This window comes from Carcharhinus amblyrhynchos, chromosome 14, assembly GCF_965287045.1.
Source record: "Carcharhinus amblyrhynchos chromosome 14, sCarAmb.v2.hapA, whole genome shotgun sequence".
Classification (NCBI taxonomy): Eukaryota; Metazoa; Chordata; class Chondrichthyes; order Carcharhiniformes; family Carcharhinidae; genus Carcharhinus; species Carcharhinus amblyrhynchos.
In genome coordinates, this window is record NC_137337.1 from 60,118,264 (window position 1) to 60,132,167 (window position 13,904).

The 13,904-nt window shown below is 43.4% G+C and overlaps 1 protein-coding gene across 1 annotated transcript in view; it reads left to right on the plus strand.

The window, feature by feature from the left end:
- The window catches only part of sptbn5 (spectrin, beta, non-erythrocytic 5), a 169,158-nt gene that overhangs the window by 4,794 nt on the left and 150,460 nt on the right, over window positions 1-13,904 (plus strand). The window contains exons 2-4 of the mRNA XM_080202967.1: window positions 6,935-7,102; window positions 9,926-10,042; window positions 12,029-12,186. Coding sequence (XP_080059093.1) covers window positions 6,935-7,102; window positions 9,926-10,042; window positions 12,029-12,186 — 443 coding nt within the window. The remainder of the gene's footprint in view (window positions 1-6,934; window positions 7,103-9,925; window positions 10,043-12,028; window positions 12,187-13,904) is intronic.

Sequence of the window (13,904 nt, forward strand, 5' to 3'; positions counted from 1 at the left end):
ATTATTTAGACTTTGGAAACAAATCATTAAAATATCCCTTGTCTCTCATTTATGAATAAGGGGAGGGATGTCATGTTGTAGTGTTTTGAAATTGTAATGTAAATACAATATTGTGCAGTATATTTTGCAATATGGTATTATATCAGGAAAAAGAGTATGCAAATAGAAGCAGAAAGTATTCAGAAACTGTTTCAATAAAGGAGACATGTTTGCTCATATATTTTTAACTGCCTCTGGCTGTATCAAGTCGTAAGAATCTCACAGACTAGACTGTTTAAAGTGCCTCACTGAGAACCTTGTGTTGTTTCAGCTGATTGAATCTAGCGGATATCAGTATGGAGAGTGAAGGAAGGTGGTATAGGAAGTTAAAACCATAGAAAGAACCCTTCAAAAATTGTTCTTTATAGTTAGAGAAGCAGAGTCCAGAAGTAAAGAAGTTATGCTAAATTTTTGCAAAATATTAGTTAGACCACAGCTGGAGTGCCATATGCAGTTTTGGGAAAGCCACAGAAAGTGTACAGTATAGATTCACCAGGATGATTTCAGGGATGGGAAATTAGAGCTATGGGGAGAGATTATTCTTACTGGTACAGAGAAAGCAAAGGTTGATTCCATAGTTATTTTCAAAATTAAAAAGGGATTTGACAGTGAACTGGGAAGGATTGTTTCCCCTGCTTAGAGAGTTAGTGACTAGAAGGCGATGATTTAAAATTGTCGTGAAGAAAGCGAGCTTAGGAGGAATTTATTTGTGTAGGTAGAGGATTGTGGCATGTTTGTGATTGAGACAGTGACCATTGCATCATAACAGGGTAAACTGCATAAATAGTTGAAGCTGAGGAAGATAATGGACAACAAATTCCTCTATTTAAGTTCCAACACAGACATAATGAGCTCATTACTTCTCTGCCGTAAATGTTAATGGTTCTAAGGATTCCTAAGGTGCCTCAAATTAAGGGTAAGTTAAAACAAAATACTTCAGCAAGTCTGATAGCACTGATCTGGTGCTGATAGTGGCGTAAAAGTAAGATAGTAGAATGTGTTAATAAGAAAACAAAGGTCAATGCTGAGTGAAAGCAAAACTAAAGAACAAGTGAGAGATGGCCTGAGGGTGGGGTTGGAGAGGAGGGTTGCGATGGGAAAAACAAAGATAACGAAAAAGTAGTTAAGTTGGAAAAGAAAGTTCAGTCTAAATTTGTTGAACCCAATGTTGCAGAATGCTGCAACATGCCTAATTAGGAGATGAGGTTCTTCCAATCTGTGTTGGGCTTTATTGAGCATTTCAGCAGGGGGCCAAGGATGGATGGATGGACATAACAGCAAGATGGTGCACTGACATAACAATCAACAGGACACTGAGGGTCATGCTTCTGGACAGAGTGAAGGTGTTCTGCAAAGCAGTCACCCAGTCTGTGTTTAGTCTTCTCAATGTAAAGAAGACTACATTGGAATTGGCAAATACAATAGATCAAATTGAAGGTGGTTTACACATTCTGCTATCTTGCCTTTATGCCATTATCTGCATCTTCTTTAGTCCTTAATACTATCATTAACATTCCCTTTCTCTTCTGTCCATAACATCTTTGTCAATCTCTCCTTAGCTCCAACCTATCCATAATTTTCTTTCTGCTCCACCTTCTCCACCCGCTCCCCCTCAACTTTATAATCTATCACATTTCTACACCTCTTAAGCTCTGACAAAGAGTCAGAAGGACAAGAAATGTGTTTTTTTTTCTTTTTCACTTTCCACTGATGCTGCCAGACCTGCTGAGTTTATCCATAATTTCCTGTCCAAATATAGGGTAATTATTTGTAAGGAGTTTTTTGGAGCACAGCCATATGGGCTAGTTCACTTCAAAATGTCACTTTAGCGTTTAAAAATCTATTCTTGCAATTTCCCAATCATACTGGAACACTTTGTGTCACCACCCTCCCCAAACATCAACCCCAGTGACAGGACCTAGGTAAGTTTGGGGCTGAAGCCAGCAGATCCAGTGACTAAGGATTTCTGAGGTTTTATGCAGTGATCTGTAGATTTAGTCATGTTCCAACTTCATAAACATGGCACTAAGCATGATAAGCACCATTTTTATATCCATATAAAGCATAGAATCAGCAGAAACTGTAGTTGATAAAACAATATAATTTACAATACTCAGGAAGGAATGTGGTTGCAAGATGACTCAGGAGAATATCTGGTGAATTGGCTGCAGAGGCAGACTGAGTGCTGTAATTTTGAAAGAGACATTGTTGAATTACCATTGTGATAATGGTTTATTCATATTTAACTCTAGTCAGCATCTGGGGTGGGGGCACGGGGGAGCCCCTGCGACCCCTATGGTGGGCTGAGGGGAGGACCATTCATGTTCTGATCAGGGTGCCCTTTAAACATGGCAACCCAGTCTCAGTGCAGCTGGGCTTTGCTGGTATGTTTAGGTCCCACCCTCCTGCTTGATATCATGAAGCTCACCCAGCTTTTTTTCCCTCTGACAGTGTGGTAAGATCTGGAGAAAAAAAATTGACCTGTTTCTCCAGGGAGAAACATACCATTTTTGCTTGCTGGAAACAACACTCTGCCAAATTCTGGTAAAATCACCCCCATTTTCTTAGAAACAATCATCACCATTCCTGTGTAAGTCATGTCTCACTGGTGGTCAGGAGGGATTTGCCCTGGGAGTGCTCAACATCAACATCAAGCGTGGGCAAGGAAACCTCCTGCTGATTACCACATCCTTCCGCACTCAGCTGGTGAGTCAATACTCCTCCATATTGAACACCACTTGGAGAAAGCACTGAGGGTGCCAAAGGTGCAGAATGTATTCTGGACGTCCATCATTAAGGGTGACCTCGTAGCATCATTGACCGAGTTGATTGAATCTTAAAGGACGTAGCTGCTAGACTGAGTCTGCAGTAGATGGTGATGGAAGCAACAAGTGGGAGAAACAAAGTTGATCCCATCCTCATCGACCTGTCTGCTGCAGATGCATATGTCCATCACAGTATCAGTAGGACACTGCACAGTACTTGTGGAGACAAAATCCCATCTTCGCATTGAGGAGCCCCTCCTTCGTATTGTGTGGCCCTACCACTGTGCTAAATGATTTTGAATAGATCTAGTAACTTAAGACTCAGCATCAATGAGGTGCTGTGGGCCATCAGCTGCAGCAGAATTGTACTCCACTGCAATCTCTAACTTCATGACCCAACATATCCACCACTCTACCATTATCACCAAGCCAGGGGATCAATCCTGTTTCAATGAAGAGTGCAGGACGGTATGCCAGGAGTAAAACAGGCATAACTAAAAGTGAAGTGTCAACCTGGTGAAACTACAACACAGGAACACTTGCATGCCAAATAACATAAGCAAGTGATAGACTGAGCTAATGGATCAGTTCCAAGGTCTGCAGGACTGCCACATCCAGTCGTGAATGGTGGTGGACAATTAAAGAAATGGGAGTAGGAGGCGCCACAAATATCCTCAATGATGGGGGAAACACAGCACATAAGTTCCAACGATAAGACTGAAGCAATTGATACAATCTTCAGCTAGAAGTGCCGAGTGGATGATCCATCTCAGCCTCCTTTGGAGATCCCCATTGTAATAGATGCCAGTCTTCAGCCAATTCAATTCATTCCTGTGATATGAAGAAAGGGCTGAAGACACTGGACACTACAAAGGCTATGGGCCCTGACAATATTTCCAGCAATAGAACTGAAGACTTGTACCCCAGAACTTGCCATGTCCCTAACCAAAGTGTTCCAATACAGTTACAACACTGGAACCTATCTGGCAATGCGGAAAATTGCTCAGGTATTTTTCTGTACATAAAACGCAGTTCAAATCTAACCAAACCATTTATTGCCCCATCAATCTATTCTCGATCATCAGTAAAGTGTTATCCGACTGGAATATTTGAACCTTTTGCCCCAGATATTTTGACCTTGTGTGACCAAATAAAGAACAGAGTCAACTCAGATTTCACTTAAACGAAACCTCTCTCTTTATTTAACACTTTAGGTATCAATACTCAACATAAATCTACATTAGTTGCAACTCACTTGATTCATTTAACATTAGGTTTTTTACTGAAAACAAATACACACGAACACAGTGGTTACAAGAGCAGGTCAGACACTAGGAATACTGCGGTAAGTAATTCACCTCCTGACTTCCCAAAGTCTGTCCAGTATTCAAAAGACACAAATCAGGAGAGTATGTTGAAATACTACCCACTTGCTGGATGGATGCAGCTCCAACAACACTCACGAAGCTTGATACCATCCAGGACAAAGCAGCTCGCTTGATTGGCACCACATCCACAAACATCCATTCCCTCCACCACCAACACTCAGTAGCAGCTGTGTACTACAAAATATACTGCAGTAATTCACCAAAGATCCTAAGACAGCACAAATCAAATCCAAGATCACTTTCATTTAGAAAGACAAGGGCAGCAAATACATGGGAGCACCGCCACCTGCCAATTCCCATCCAAGCCACTCACCATCCTGACTTGGAAATATATTGCCTTCCGTTGCAGTTGCTCTGTCAAATGCCTGGAATTTCCTCCCTAATGGCATTGTGGGTCAACCCACAGCACGTGGACTGCAGCAATTCAAGAAGGCAGCTCACTACCACCTTCTCGAGGGCAACTAGGGATGGTCGATAAATGCTAGCCAGCCAGTGACACCCATGTCCCACAACTGAATAAAAAAAACTACCTGCTTAAATGAACTGACTGGGTTTGCCTTTCAGTATGAATCTTCCTCGTGGTTCATTTGTCCTTTTGTGAAGATGTTCTTCAGGGCACACACGAATGAGATTCTTGAGTTTCCTATGAGAACAAAGACTCAAAGTACTTCTTTTATACCAAACTGTATGCATTCTTCCAGAATGTTTTCTCACACTCAGCTAATGATACCAACAGAAACTAATCACAATGTTCAATTATAGCCAAGTAAGTTGCCTGTAAACTACTCTCAGGTGTTTATATGAAGTAGTATGTAAGTCACATATCTTCACTGTACATGGAATCAATGGCTCCAGGATATCAGTCCAAACAACCATCCTTATTTAATCAACATAGGAAGTGTCAAGTCATATCTCCCAAGACAGGTCATAACTAGCAGCAGCCTTCTCTGACCTGCATCTATGTTTAATAGAACTTGGCTGAAATTCCCATCATGCTTGACTCATTGTTGCCATTGCTGTTTCTTGTGATGCAGAGCGATGCCAACAGAGGGGGTTCAATTCCCGTACTGGCTGAAGTTATTCATGAAGGCCCTACCTTCTCAACCTTGCCCCTCGCTTGAGGTGTGACCATGCTGTCTCCCTTTCTCTCTCAAAAATGGGGAGAGCAGCCTATGTTTCTCTGGGACTTAATGTGACATTTAAAGGTAGCTCCTGATGTCGACTGTCCAGCTAATGTGGAATCGAGCCACGTTTGTTATTTGTCTGATTATCAACTCGTTAAAGCCTAATTTTGAGGGGAGATAGATAAGTTTGTTATTTTGAGCATGAGGTTGTACCCAGTTGATATGCTTGATGATGCAAGTTAATAACCAAGTCAATCTTCATGGTGGACTTGAGAATGAGATCTGAATCAGTACTCCATGGTACCGTTAATGATTAGTCTTCTAGCCTAGCCTACTAATGGAAACTGCGGGGCTAGGCTTATTGTTAAGAATGTCAGTTTCCTAGTTTGGCCCTGCACGACAATTGCCTAGTGGGTCTATGTTCGTAGTAAGTTGTAGGAATCTCAGCAGTGTTCTGTACCAGTATGTTAATAGAATGATACAACACAAAAAGAGACCATTCAATTGTTGGCCATTCACTGGTTAAACTTTAGTAATACCCTTTTGCCTACTTTCCAAGCCTATGTTGTGTGAAGCTCCACATGAAATCTCTGAATATGCTGAAGGGTGATTTTTCACTAAGGTAAAAAAGTTTGTCTGGACCAGTGGAGTCCATAAGAGAATAGGAACAGGGGTGTGCCTTTCAGCCCCACGTTCAACCATTCATGGAAATCATAGAAAACCTACAGTACAGAAAGAGGCCATTCAGCCCATCGAGCCTGCACCAACCACAATCCCACCCAGGCCCCACCCCCATATCCCTACATATTTACACACTAATCCCTCCAACCTACACATCTCAGAACACTAAGGGCAATTTTTTTTAGCATGGTCAATCAATGTAACCTGCACATCTTTGGACTGTGGGAAGAAACCAGAGCACCCTGAGGAAACCCATGCAGACATGAAGAGAATTTGCAAACTCCACACAGACATTGACCGAAGCCGGGAATCAAACCCACAAACCCAGGTTCCTGGAGCTGTGAAGCAGCAGTGCTAACCACTGTGCTATTGTGCCGCCCAATGAGATCATGGCTTAGAACTTAGAATACCTACAGTGCAGAAGGAGGCCATTCAGCACGTCGAGTCTACACTGACTCTCCGACAGAGCATTCCACCCAGATCCTATGCGTAACTCTGCACATTTACTTGCTAATCCCCCTAACCTACAGTGTGGGAGGAAACCCATGCAGACACTGGGAGAATTGTGCAAACTCCACACAGGCAGTCACCGAGGCTGGAATTGAACCTGGGTCCCTGGTACTGTGAGGCAGCAATGCTAACCACTGCCATTGTGCCATGGCTGATCTGCATCCTATCTTCATCCACCTGCCTCAGCTCACTATCCCTTAAAACTTCTGGCTAGCAATAAGATTTTAAGATTATTATTTGAGCTAGCAATTATTTTTGTGAAATAGAATATTACACAATGTAAAGTGTATGTGGACTGTGAGGTGGAATTAAATGAGTGGGTCGAGCTTATGGTAGAGTAGATTATACATGAGTTTGGATTGAGTGAGGTTAAAGATTCAAGTTTTCTCCTGTTTTAAATATTTGACATTATGAATGTATTTGGCAGGTGAAAATTTTCATCAGTGATCTATTTACTGAACTGAAAGATGGGGTCGCTCTAATTTCACTACTAGAAGCAATCTCTGGAGAGAAGCTGAACAGACCCAACAGAGGCAAAATGAGAGTCCACTACCTGGAGAACAACAGCAGAGCCATTGCCTTCCTGAAAACCAAGGTAATGATAACTTTGTAAAGACTCTGTTGTAAAGCACTGTTTGTGAATTAAGAGTGGCAGGATTGCTTCCCCTCAAGCATACCTTCTGTCATAACATACTGACTCTTAACCTCTTTAAACAAGCCATGTGTAGGGGGAAGAGAATGCGTGGTGGTTTCATATCAATATTTGTGCACTGGGACAGCCTTTCAAAATGGCACCCCGATCTTCAAAAAATTAACCTGCAATCATAACCCTCCCCATCAGTGTGATGTCATGGGACCCACCGCTTTGGATTTTAAGCACTATTTCTTAAATGATACAGCAGAGAGAGCAGCCATTGGGGCCAATGGTTTCAATCTCTCATTTCCTGCTCACTATCTGCTATTGCTGACATTCAGGAAAATTAGCCTCATACCTACTTTGGTGTGTGCTTACCTTAAATGCAAAATTTCCCCCATGTCCTGTTATCTCAGCTAGCCCACCTTTCAACCAGAGTTCTAAATTGCTGGGATTCAGTTCTGATTGTGGATTTCTATATTAGGCTGCCCAACCTGACAAAGGGATGTACACTGTCTGCCTGAGACACGGGGTGTGTATACAGCCTCCTGGATATACGGGAAAGTGTGCACTGGCTCCCCGAGACATGGGAGTGTGTACACCGCCTCCTGGATATTCGGGAGAGTGTGCATCATCTCCCCGAGATACGGGAGTGTGTGCACTGGCCTCCCGAAACATGGGAGTGTGTGCACTGGCCTCCCAAAACATGGGAGTATGTACAGCGTCTTCCCGAGGTACGGGAGTGTGTGCACCATCTCCTGAGGCACGGGAGTGTGTGCACCGTCTCCCTGAGACACGGGCTGTGCACTATGGTCACCAGGCAAACATATAATTAATGGGTCTGACGGCCCATTCATCGGCCTCCCATCGTTCACCCACCTCTCCAGCGGGAAATGCATAGGCACATTTTGATGCTGGTAATGACCAGTGTGCACTTGGCATGGTGGACCTTGGCGGTCTGGGGAATACCACCAACCCCTCAGCAAAGAGGGACATCTTCTCTCAGAGTGAGTGAACTCTCCATTCACCTGACAAAGGGGCAAACCCTGAAAGCTTGTGAGTTTACTATCAAATAAATTGATTGGACTTCAACTTGCTGTTGTGAGACTTCTTACTGTGTTTACTGTGGTCCACATCATGACACCTAGAACTTCAGACAGGGAGAAAGGGAAATCCTGCTGCAGAATTGATTTCAAAACCAGCCAGGTGACCAGAGGGGCATGAAGATTAAAGTGACCTGGTCACCTCAAGCTTTTCACTGTTGACAGGCAGAAATGCAAATGTTGATCACAGGGCTGCCTGAAATCACCATGCAAGGGAACTACAAATTTGCCAGGACCAGAAGGGGAAGTCCAACCACAAGATAGCCCCCCCCGCCACCTCCCAAGGGAGTGGTGAGGTCAACCCCTTGCCCCCCACCCAACACCACCCAACCCTAGAGGAATTACTCCTCTGCAGCCTGTAAGATAGAGGGACAAATGGCCACTGGACTTACTTCCTTGACCCCTTCTGGGCCCAATGTGCCTGACTAGGACGTCAGTGCACCATTGGCACTGCCAAGGTGCATGGCCTGAGGGTATGTCTGAGTAGGAGGTCTGCGGGGGTTGGGGGGGTGCGATGGGGGCTGAGACATGGAGGGGGGTGATGATGACTGAGAATGGGGGAGGGGGCTGAGACATGGGGGCAGCACGGTAGCACAGTGGTTAGCACTGCTGCTTCACAGCACCAGGGTCCTGGGTTCAATTCCAGCTCAGGTCGCTGCCTGTGTGGAGTTTGCACATTCTCCTCATGTCTGCGTGGGTTTCCTCCAGGTGCTCCGGTTTCCTCCCACAGTCCAAAGATGTGTGGGTTAGGTTGGCCATGCCAAGAAATTGCCCTTAGTGTTCAGGGATGCGTAGGTTAGAGGGATTTGTGGGTATAATTTTTAGGGATATGGGGGTAGGGCCTGGGTGGGATTGTGTTCGGTGCAGACTTGATGGGCCGAAAGGCCTCTTTCTGCACTGTAGGGTTCTATGATCTCTGATCTATATGTGGGGTGTTAAGTGGGGAGGGGGGGGGTGTTGCTGAGTGAGGTGATGAGTGTGGAGAGGGCTGACTAAGGGGTATGTGGAAGAGAAGGGCTGAGTGAGGGGGAAGAGGGCTGAATTGGGGGTTTAAGTAGGGAGGGGGACTGAATGGGGATGCTGAATAGGGAAGGGGATGCAGAATGGCATTTGAGTGGGGGAGGGGCAGAATGATGGTCTAAGTGAGGGCTGAGTGGGGAGGGGATTGAATGGAAGGGTCTGTGGGGAGAGAGGATAAACAGGGGACTGAAGGGAGGGGTCAAGTCACCCTCATGCCTATGTAATGCGGAAATGGGACGTGTTATTTCTCAGTGGGGGAGGATGCCCTCTTTTGGTTTATTTTTTAAGTTTATTGATTAGTCACAAGTAGGCTTACACTAACACTGCAATGAAGTTACTGTGAAAGTCTCCTACTCGGCACACTCCAGTGCCTGTTTGGCTCACTGAAGGAGCATTTTGCATGGCCAATGCATCTAACAGCGCATCTTTCATACTGTGGGAGAAAACTAGAGCACCCGGAGGAAACCCACGCAGACAGGCAGGTTGTTCAGGATGAATTTGTATCTATCAGGTGGGTGAATCCCACCTGAAAGAAGATTCCAGCGCCTGCAGGAAATCCTACTGGCATAGGCACTGAGTCCCAATTCAGGAGAATCGTAGTCAGTGACCCTGAGAAGTGACTTTTAACTTTGCTCTGTTGACTTTTTCTTGTTGCTCATAGATAAATGTGGATCTGATTGGTCCTGAAAATGTTGTGGATGGTGACCGCACCCTAATCCTCGGTCTGATCTGGGTGATTATCCTACGCTATCAGCTCGCCTCCATCACACTCGATGAGGTAAGCCAAGTCTGTCCTAATTGGACTTGGATGAATGTTTTGCCCTCCCTGTTTGTGATGCATTAAACCGACCAATCTGGTGATGTCACATGTCAGCACATATCTGGATTCACAACCTGTCCTCTCTCCATATATGGCAATGTGTCCAGGCAATACAATCGCCCATGCCTGATCTTGTAATAGATCAACACCTCCGGTTGATTGGTGTAAATTATACATGGCTAAATCGGGACCACTCTCATCTCTGGGCCAAATGAATGTACACACTCGAGAAACCTGAGCACATTATCCAGGCTGACACTTCAGTGCAGTATTGAGGAAGTGTTGCAATATCAGATGTGCCATCTTTCAGATGAGATGTTAAACTGAGGCCCTCCTTGCCTTCTCAGGAGAATGTGAAGAATCCCATAATTCTATTTGAAGAAAATCAGTGGTATTCACCTATGTGTTCTTGCAAATATTTATTCTTTAATCAATATCAGTATTCTCTGGTCATTTTCTCAATTGTGTTCATGGGATCTTGCTGTGTGCAAATTAGCTGCTGCATTTCCTGCATTGCAACAGTGACAACATTTCAGAAATATTTCTCTGGTTGTAAAAATATTTGAGATAACCAGAAGTTATAAAAAGTGCCATCAAACCAGAAATCTTTTTATCAAGACCTTTCCAGGCTAGTTGTAGTGTTGTTAAAAGCTCAGCCAAATAGGAACTCATACAAACACTGTAGATATTTAGCTAAATCAAAAAAGCTCCCCATTTGAATGTTTCTGGGGCACTCTGATAAGCTAATTGGTACTAGCTGAGAGCACAAACTCTATCTCCAGGTCCTGTTGCTAACATTATTTCGCTGTGATTATGTTTAAAAAAAAACCTCATCACGCACAATTAATTTCACTGAAGTTCAGTGAATTGTCGTATAAGATGCAGATCTTATACAGATACTACAACTGGAGTGAGCTGAAAGACTAATAGATGAATCTATTTTTGGTGATATTTGTTGGGAGAGGAATGTAGGACAGGAGTCCCTACTCCTCTTCAAATATTGCCATGGAATATTTGATATCCCATGTGGAAGTCAACTATTAAACAAATATGCATTTTTAGAAGGCTTGAGACAGAGTTGTATATTGGTGTGTGTTAAAAGAGGCAGAAAACCAAGCACTTTGGATACATCTGCTGAGGAGGCAGCGCTTGGGTCAATTAGAAATCTGCTGAACAGGATTTTGGTGGGAGATTGAGGCAATCCCTTGTGGGAATTCAGAGTCGCTCTCCCCTTTGTACAAAACACTGGAAAGAAGACAAAAATCAGAAGGCATTCATTTTCAGGGCTGAACAGGGCAGGATATCCTTTCTGTAGAAAAGAAAGATCTGTGAAGGTGACTTGATAAGAGATATTTAAAATGAGCAAAGTGCATGGTATCTTAGATGTAGAGAAGAGGTTGTCACTTGTGGGGGAGTCTAACTCTGAGCACCGTGATTACAAGATAGTCACTAATATATCCAGTAAGGAATTCACAGAGAATTTCTTTACTTAGAAAATGGAAACATGTGTCCACATGAAGTAGGTAAGGTGATTAGGAGAAATACATCTAAGGGGTACCAAGTTAAATAGAAAGAAATGGAAAGATCTGCTAATAGGGTGGCAGGAAGTAGGATGGGAAGAGGTTTGTGTGGAACATAAACACCGGCATACACTTGTTGGACTGAGTAACTAGTTTCTGTGCTCCTGTAAGTTTATGAGTAAAAATGGGCTTCATTACTACATATTTACTCTGTGAACTATGCAAAGTAAAACTACTAAAGCGGACTCCTGTGAGAGTTGGTGGTTTGGAATCTGCTGAATGTTTGATAATGCCCTCTGCTGTGTGCAGCTGCTAGCTTCCACCTTTAGAATTGGATTTGATCCTCTGGGATCTGCTGCTCAAATTCTGGTACTACTAACTGGTCTTAAATCTGTTCACTAACTAACTTTCTCTGCTGTGCTAGGATGAGTTTGATACCAGCAGTGCCAAACGTTCTGCCAAGGAGGCTCTGCTAATTTGGTGTCAACGTAAAACGGCTGGATATGACAATGTTGATGTTCAGGACTTTTCTTCGAGTTGGAAAGATGGGTTAGCCTTCAATGCGCTTATTCACGCTCACAGGTAATCACAAACTCAATTTCTTTATTGTAGCAGAAAGGAACATTGAATTACCACTTCAAAGAATTGGGGAGGAAACAAGGCAGAGAAATGTGAGACTTCACAACCATTTGGATCATTGGTACAGTGTATAAGACACCAGACAGCCTTCGTGCGTAGTCACATTGAATATGGGGGCACAGAGTCATGAGGGGCACAGAGTCATGAGGAGCACAGAGTCACAATAATAACAGCTTTGATGGAATAAATGATCAAAAACGGAAAATAAATTCTTGTAAAATTCACAATATAATTGTAATGTGAGAGCAGTCACAAAAAATCTGCATTTTGAAAATGTTCACAATGAACAGGAGTTGACTTTGTGCAGTAGTTGGTATGCTGAAGGAAAAGCAATGTAGGGTGAGGTGGGAGAGAAACAATCCAAGAAAGATAAATTATTGAGTGGTTGTATGAAATGCTCAACCTGAAAAGAACACCCAGCAATATATTTCTAATTGCAATCTTCTAGCATTGTTTTTATTTTGGCAAAGCATTATATAGCACAAGACCTACATTTTTCATATCTCTATATCTCTCTTAAATTGGTATCTCTTGTATCTATATCTCCTATATTTCTATAGACAAGGACATCATCAGCTATCCCTCGATTTGAGGATGATAGTATCTTCCATGAATCTTCAAGTGACCGAACAGACCAGTTCTTGACCCATAGATCTTCTATTCATATGGAGCAGGATGAGCCCTGAGCTTCTTAGATCTGGCAGGCAGAGTTTCGTTCCCTGTCTTTTCTTCTCAATCTGTCTTATTGTTAAGAAGTTGTGACTTATTTTGTTCCCATTTTGAATAGTAGGTAGCAAGCTTCTCCAACCATTAGTATCAGTGCTGCTGCACTTCAAGAGCTGCAGAGTGTCTTTGTCCTGCCCTGGAACGTTGGCTATTTGAGTGTTGAGAAAATGGAACAGCACAGGGGAGATAATTTTTGTCCATCCAGACAGTGCCCATTCCATCAAAGTTAATTTTGCAGGAGTCTTGCCTGAATTCTTGTGGAGATGGCTTCAAGAAAGACGCTGGCTGGAATTTTTCGACCATTCATGCCACTGGGATTTTCCCATCCTGCTGCACCGAACGGAAATTTGGCTTGTTGCCAAAGTCTTCAATCTTGCTGCAGCAGGAATGTGGTGAGAACAGAGGGTAAGATCGTGCCCACTGTGTTTATTTGACGATCCTCATATTGAATCTGGAGTTTGTGGCAGAAGCATTGGTGACGGAATTTCTCTAGTGCTGTTATGCGTCACTGACACACACAAGAGTCTAGATCTCACTGCAGTACAGGAGAGTGGTGATAACTGCTCTGTAGTCTAGTACTCCTGTTGATTTGTGGAGGTCTTTGTTGTCAAATACTCACAGCTGTGGTTTGGAGAAGGCTGAGCTGGCACAGCTTTGGTGTTGGAACGCCTCGTCAGTGATGGTCTTTTGAGAGAGGTGACTATCCAGGTGTAGCAAGTGCTCAACACATGTCTCTCCTTCAACATGTATGACAGGTGGAATATTTGGCTGCCTAGGTGTGGCTGGACCTGAGTTTTGTTTTGGCAACATTCAAAGCCATGTTTCTTGTATGTAGAATTGAAGGTATTGACAGTGGGTTATAAATCTGGTGTAAAAAGGACAATGACGCTGCCGTCATCCACCAGCTATAGATCATATATATCTATGGTGGTCAG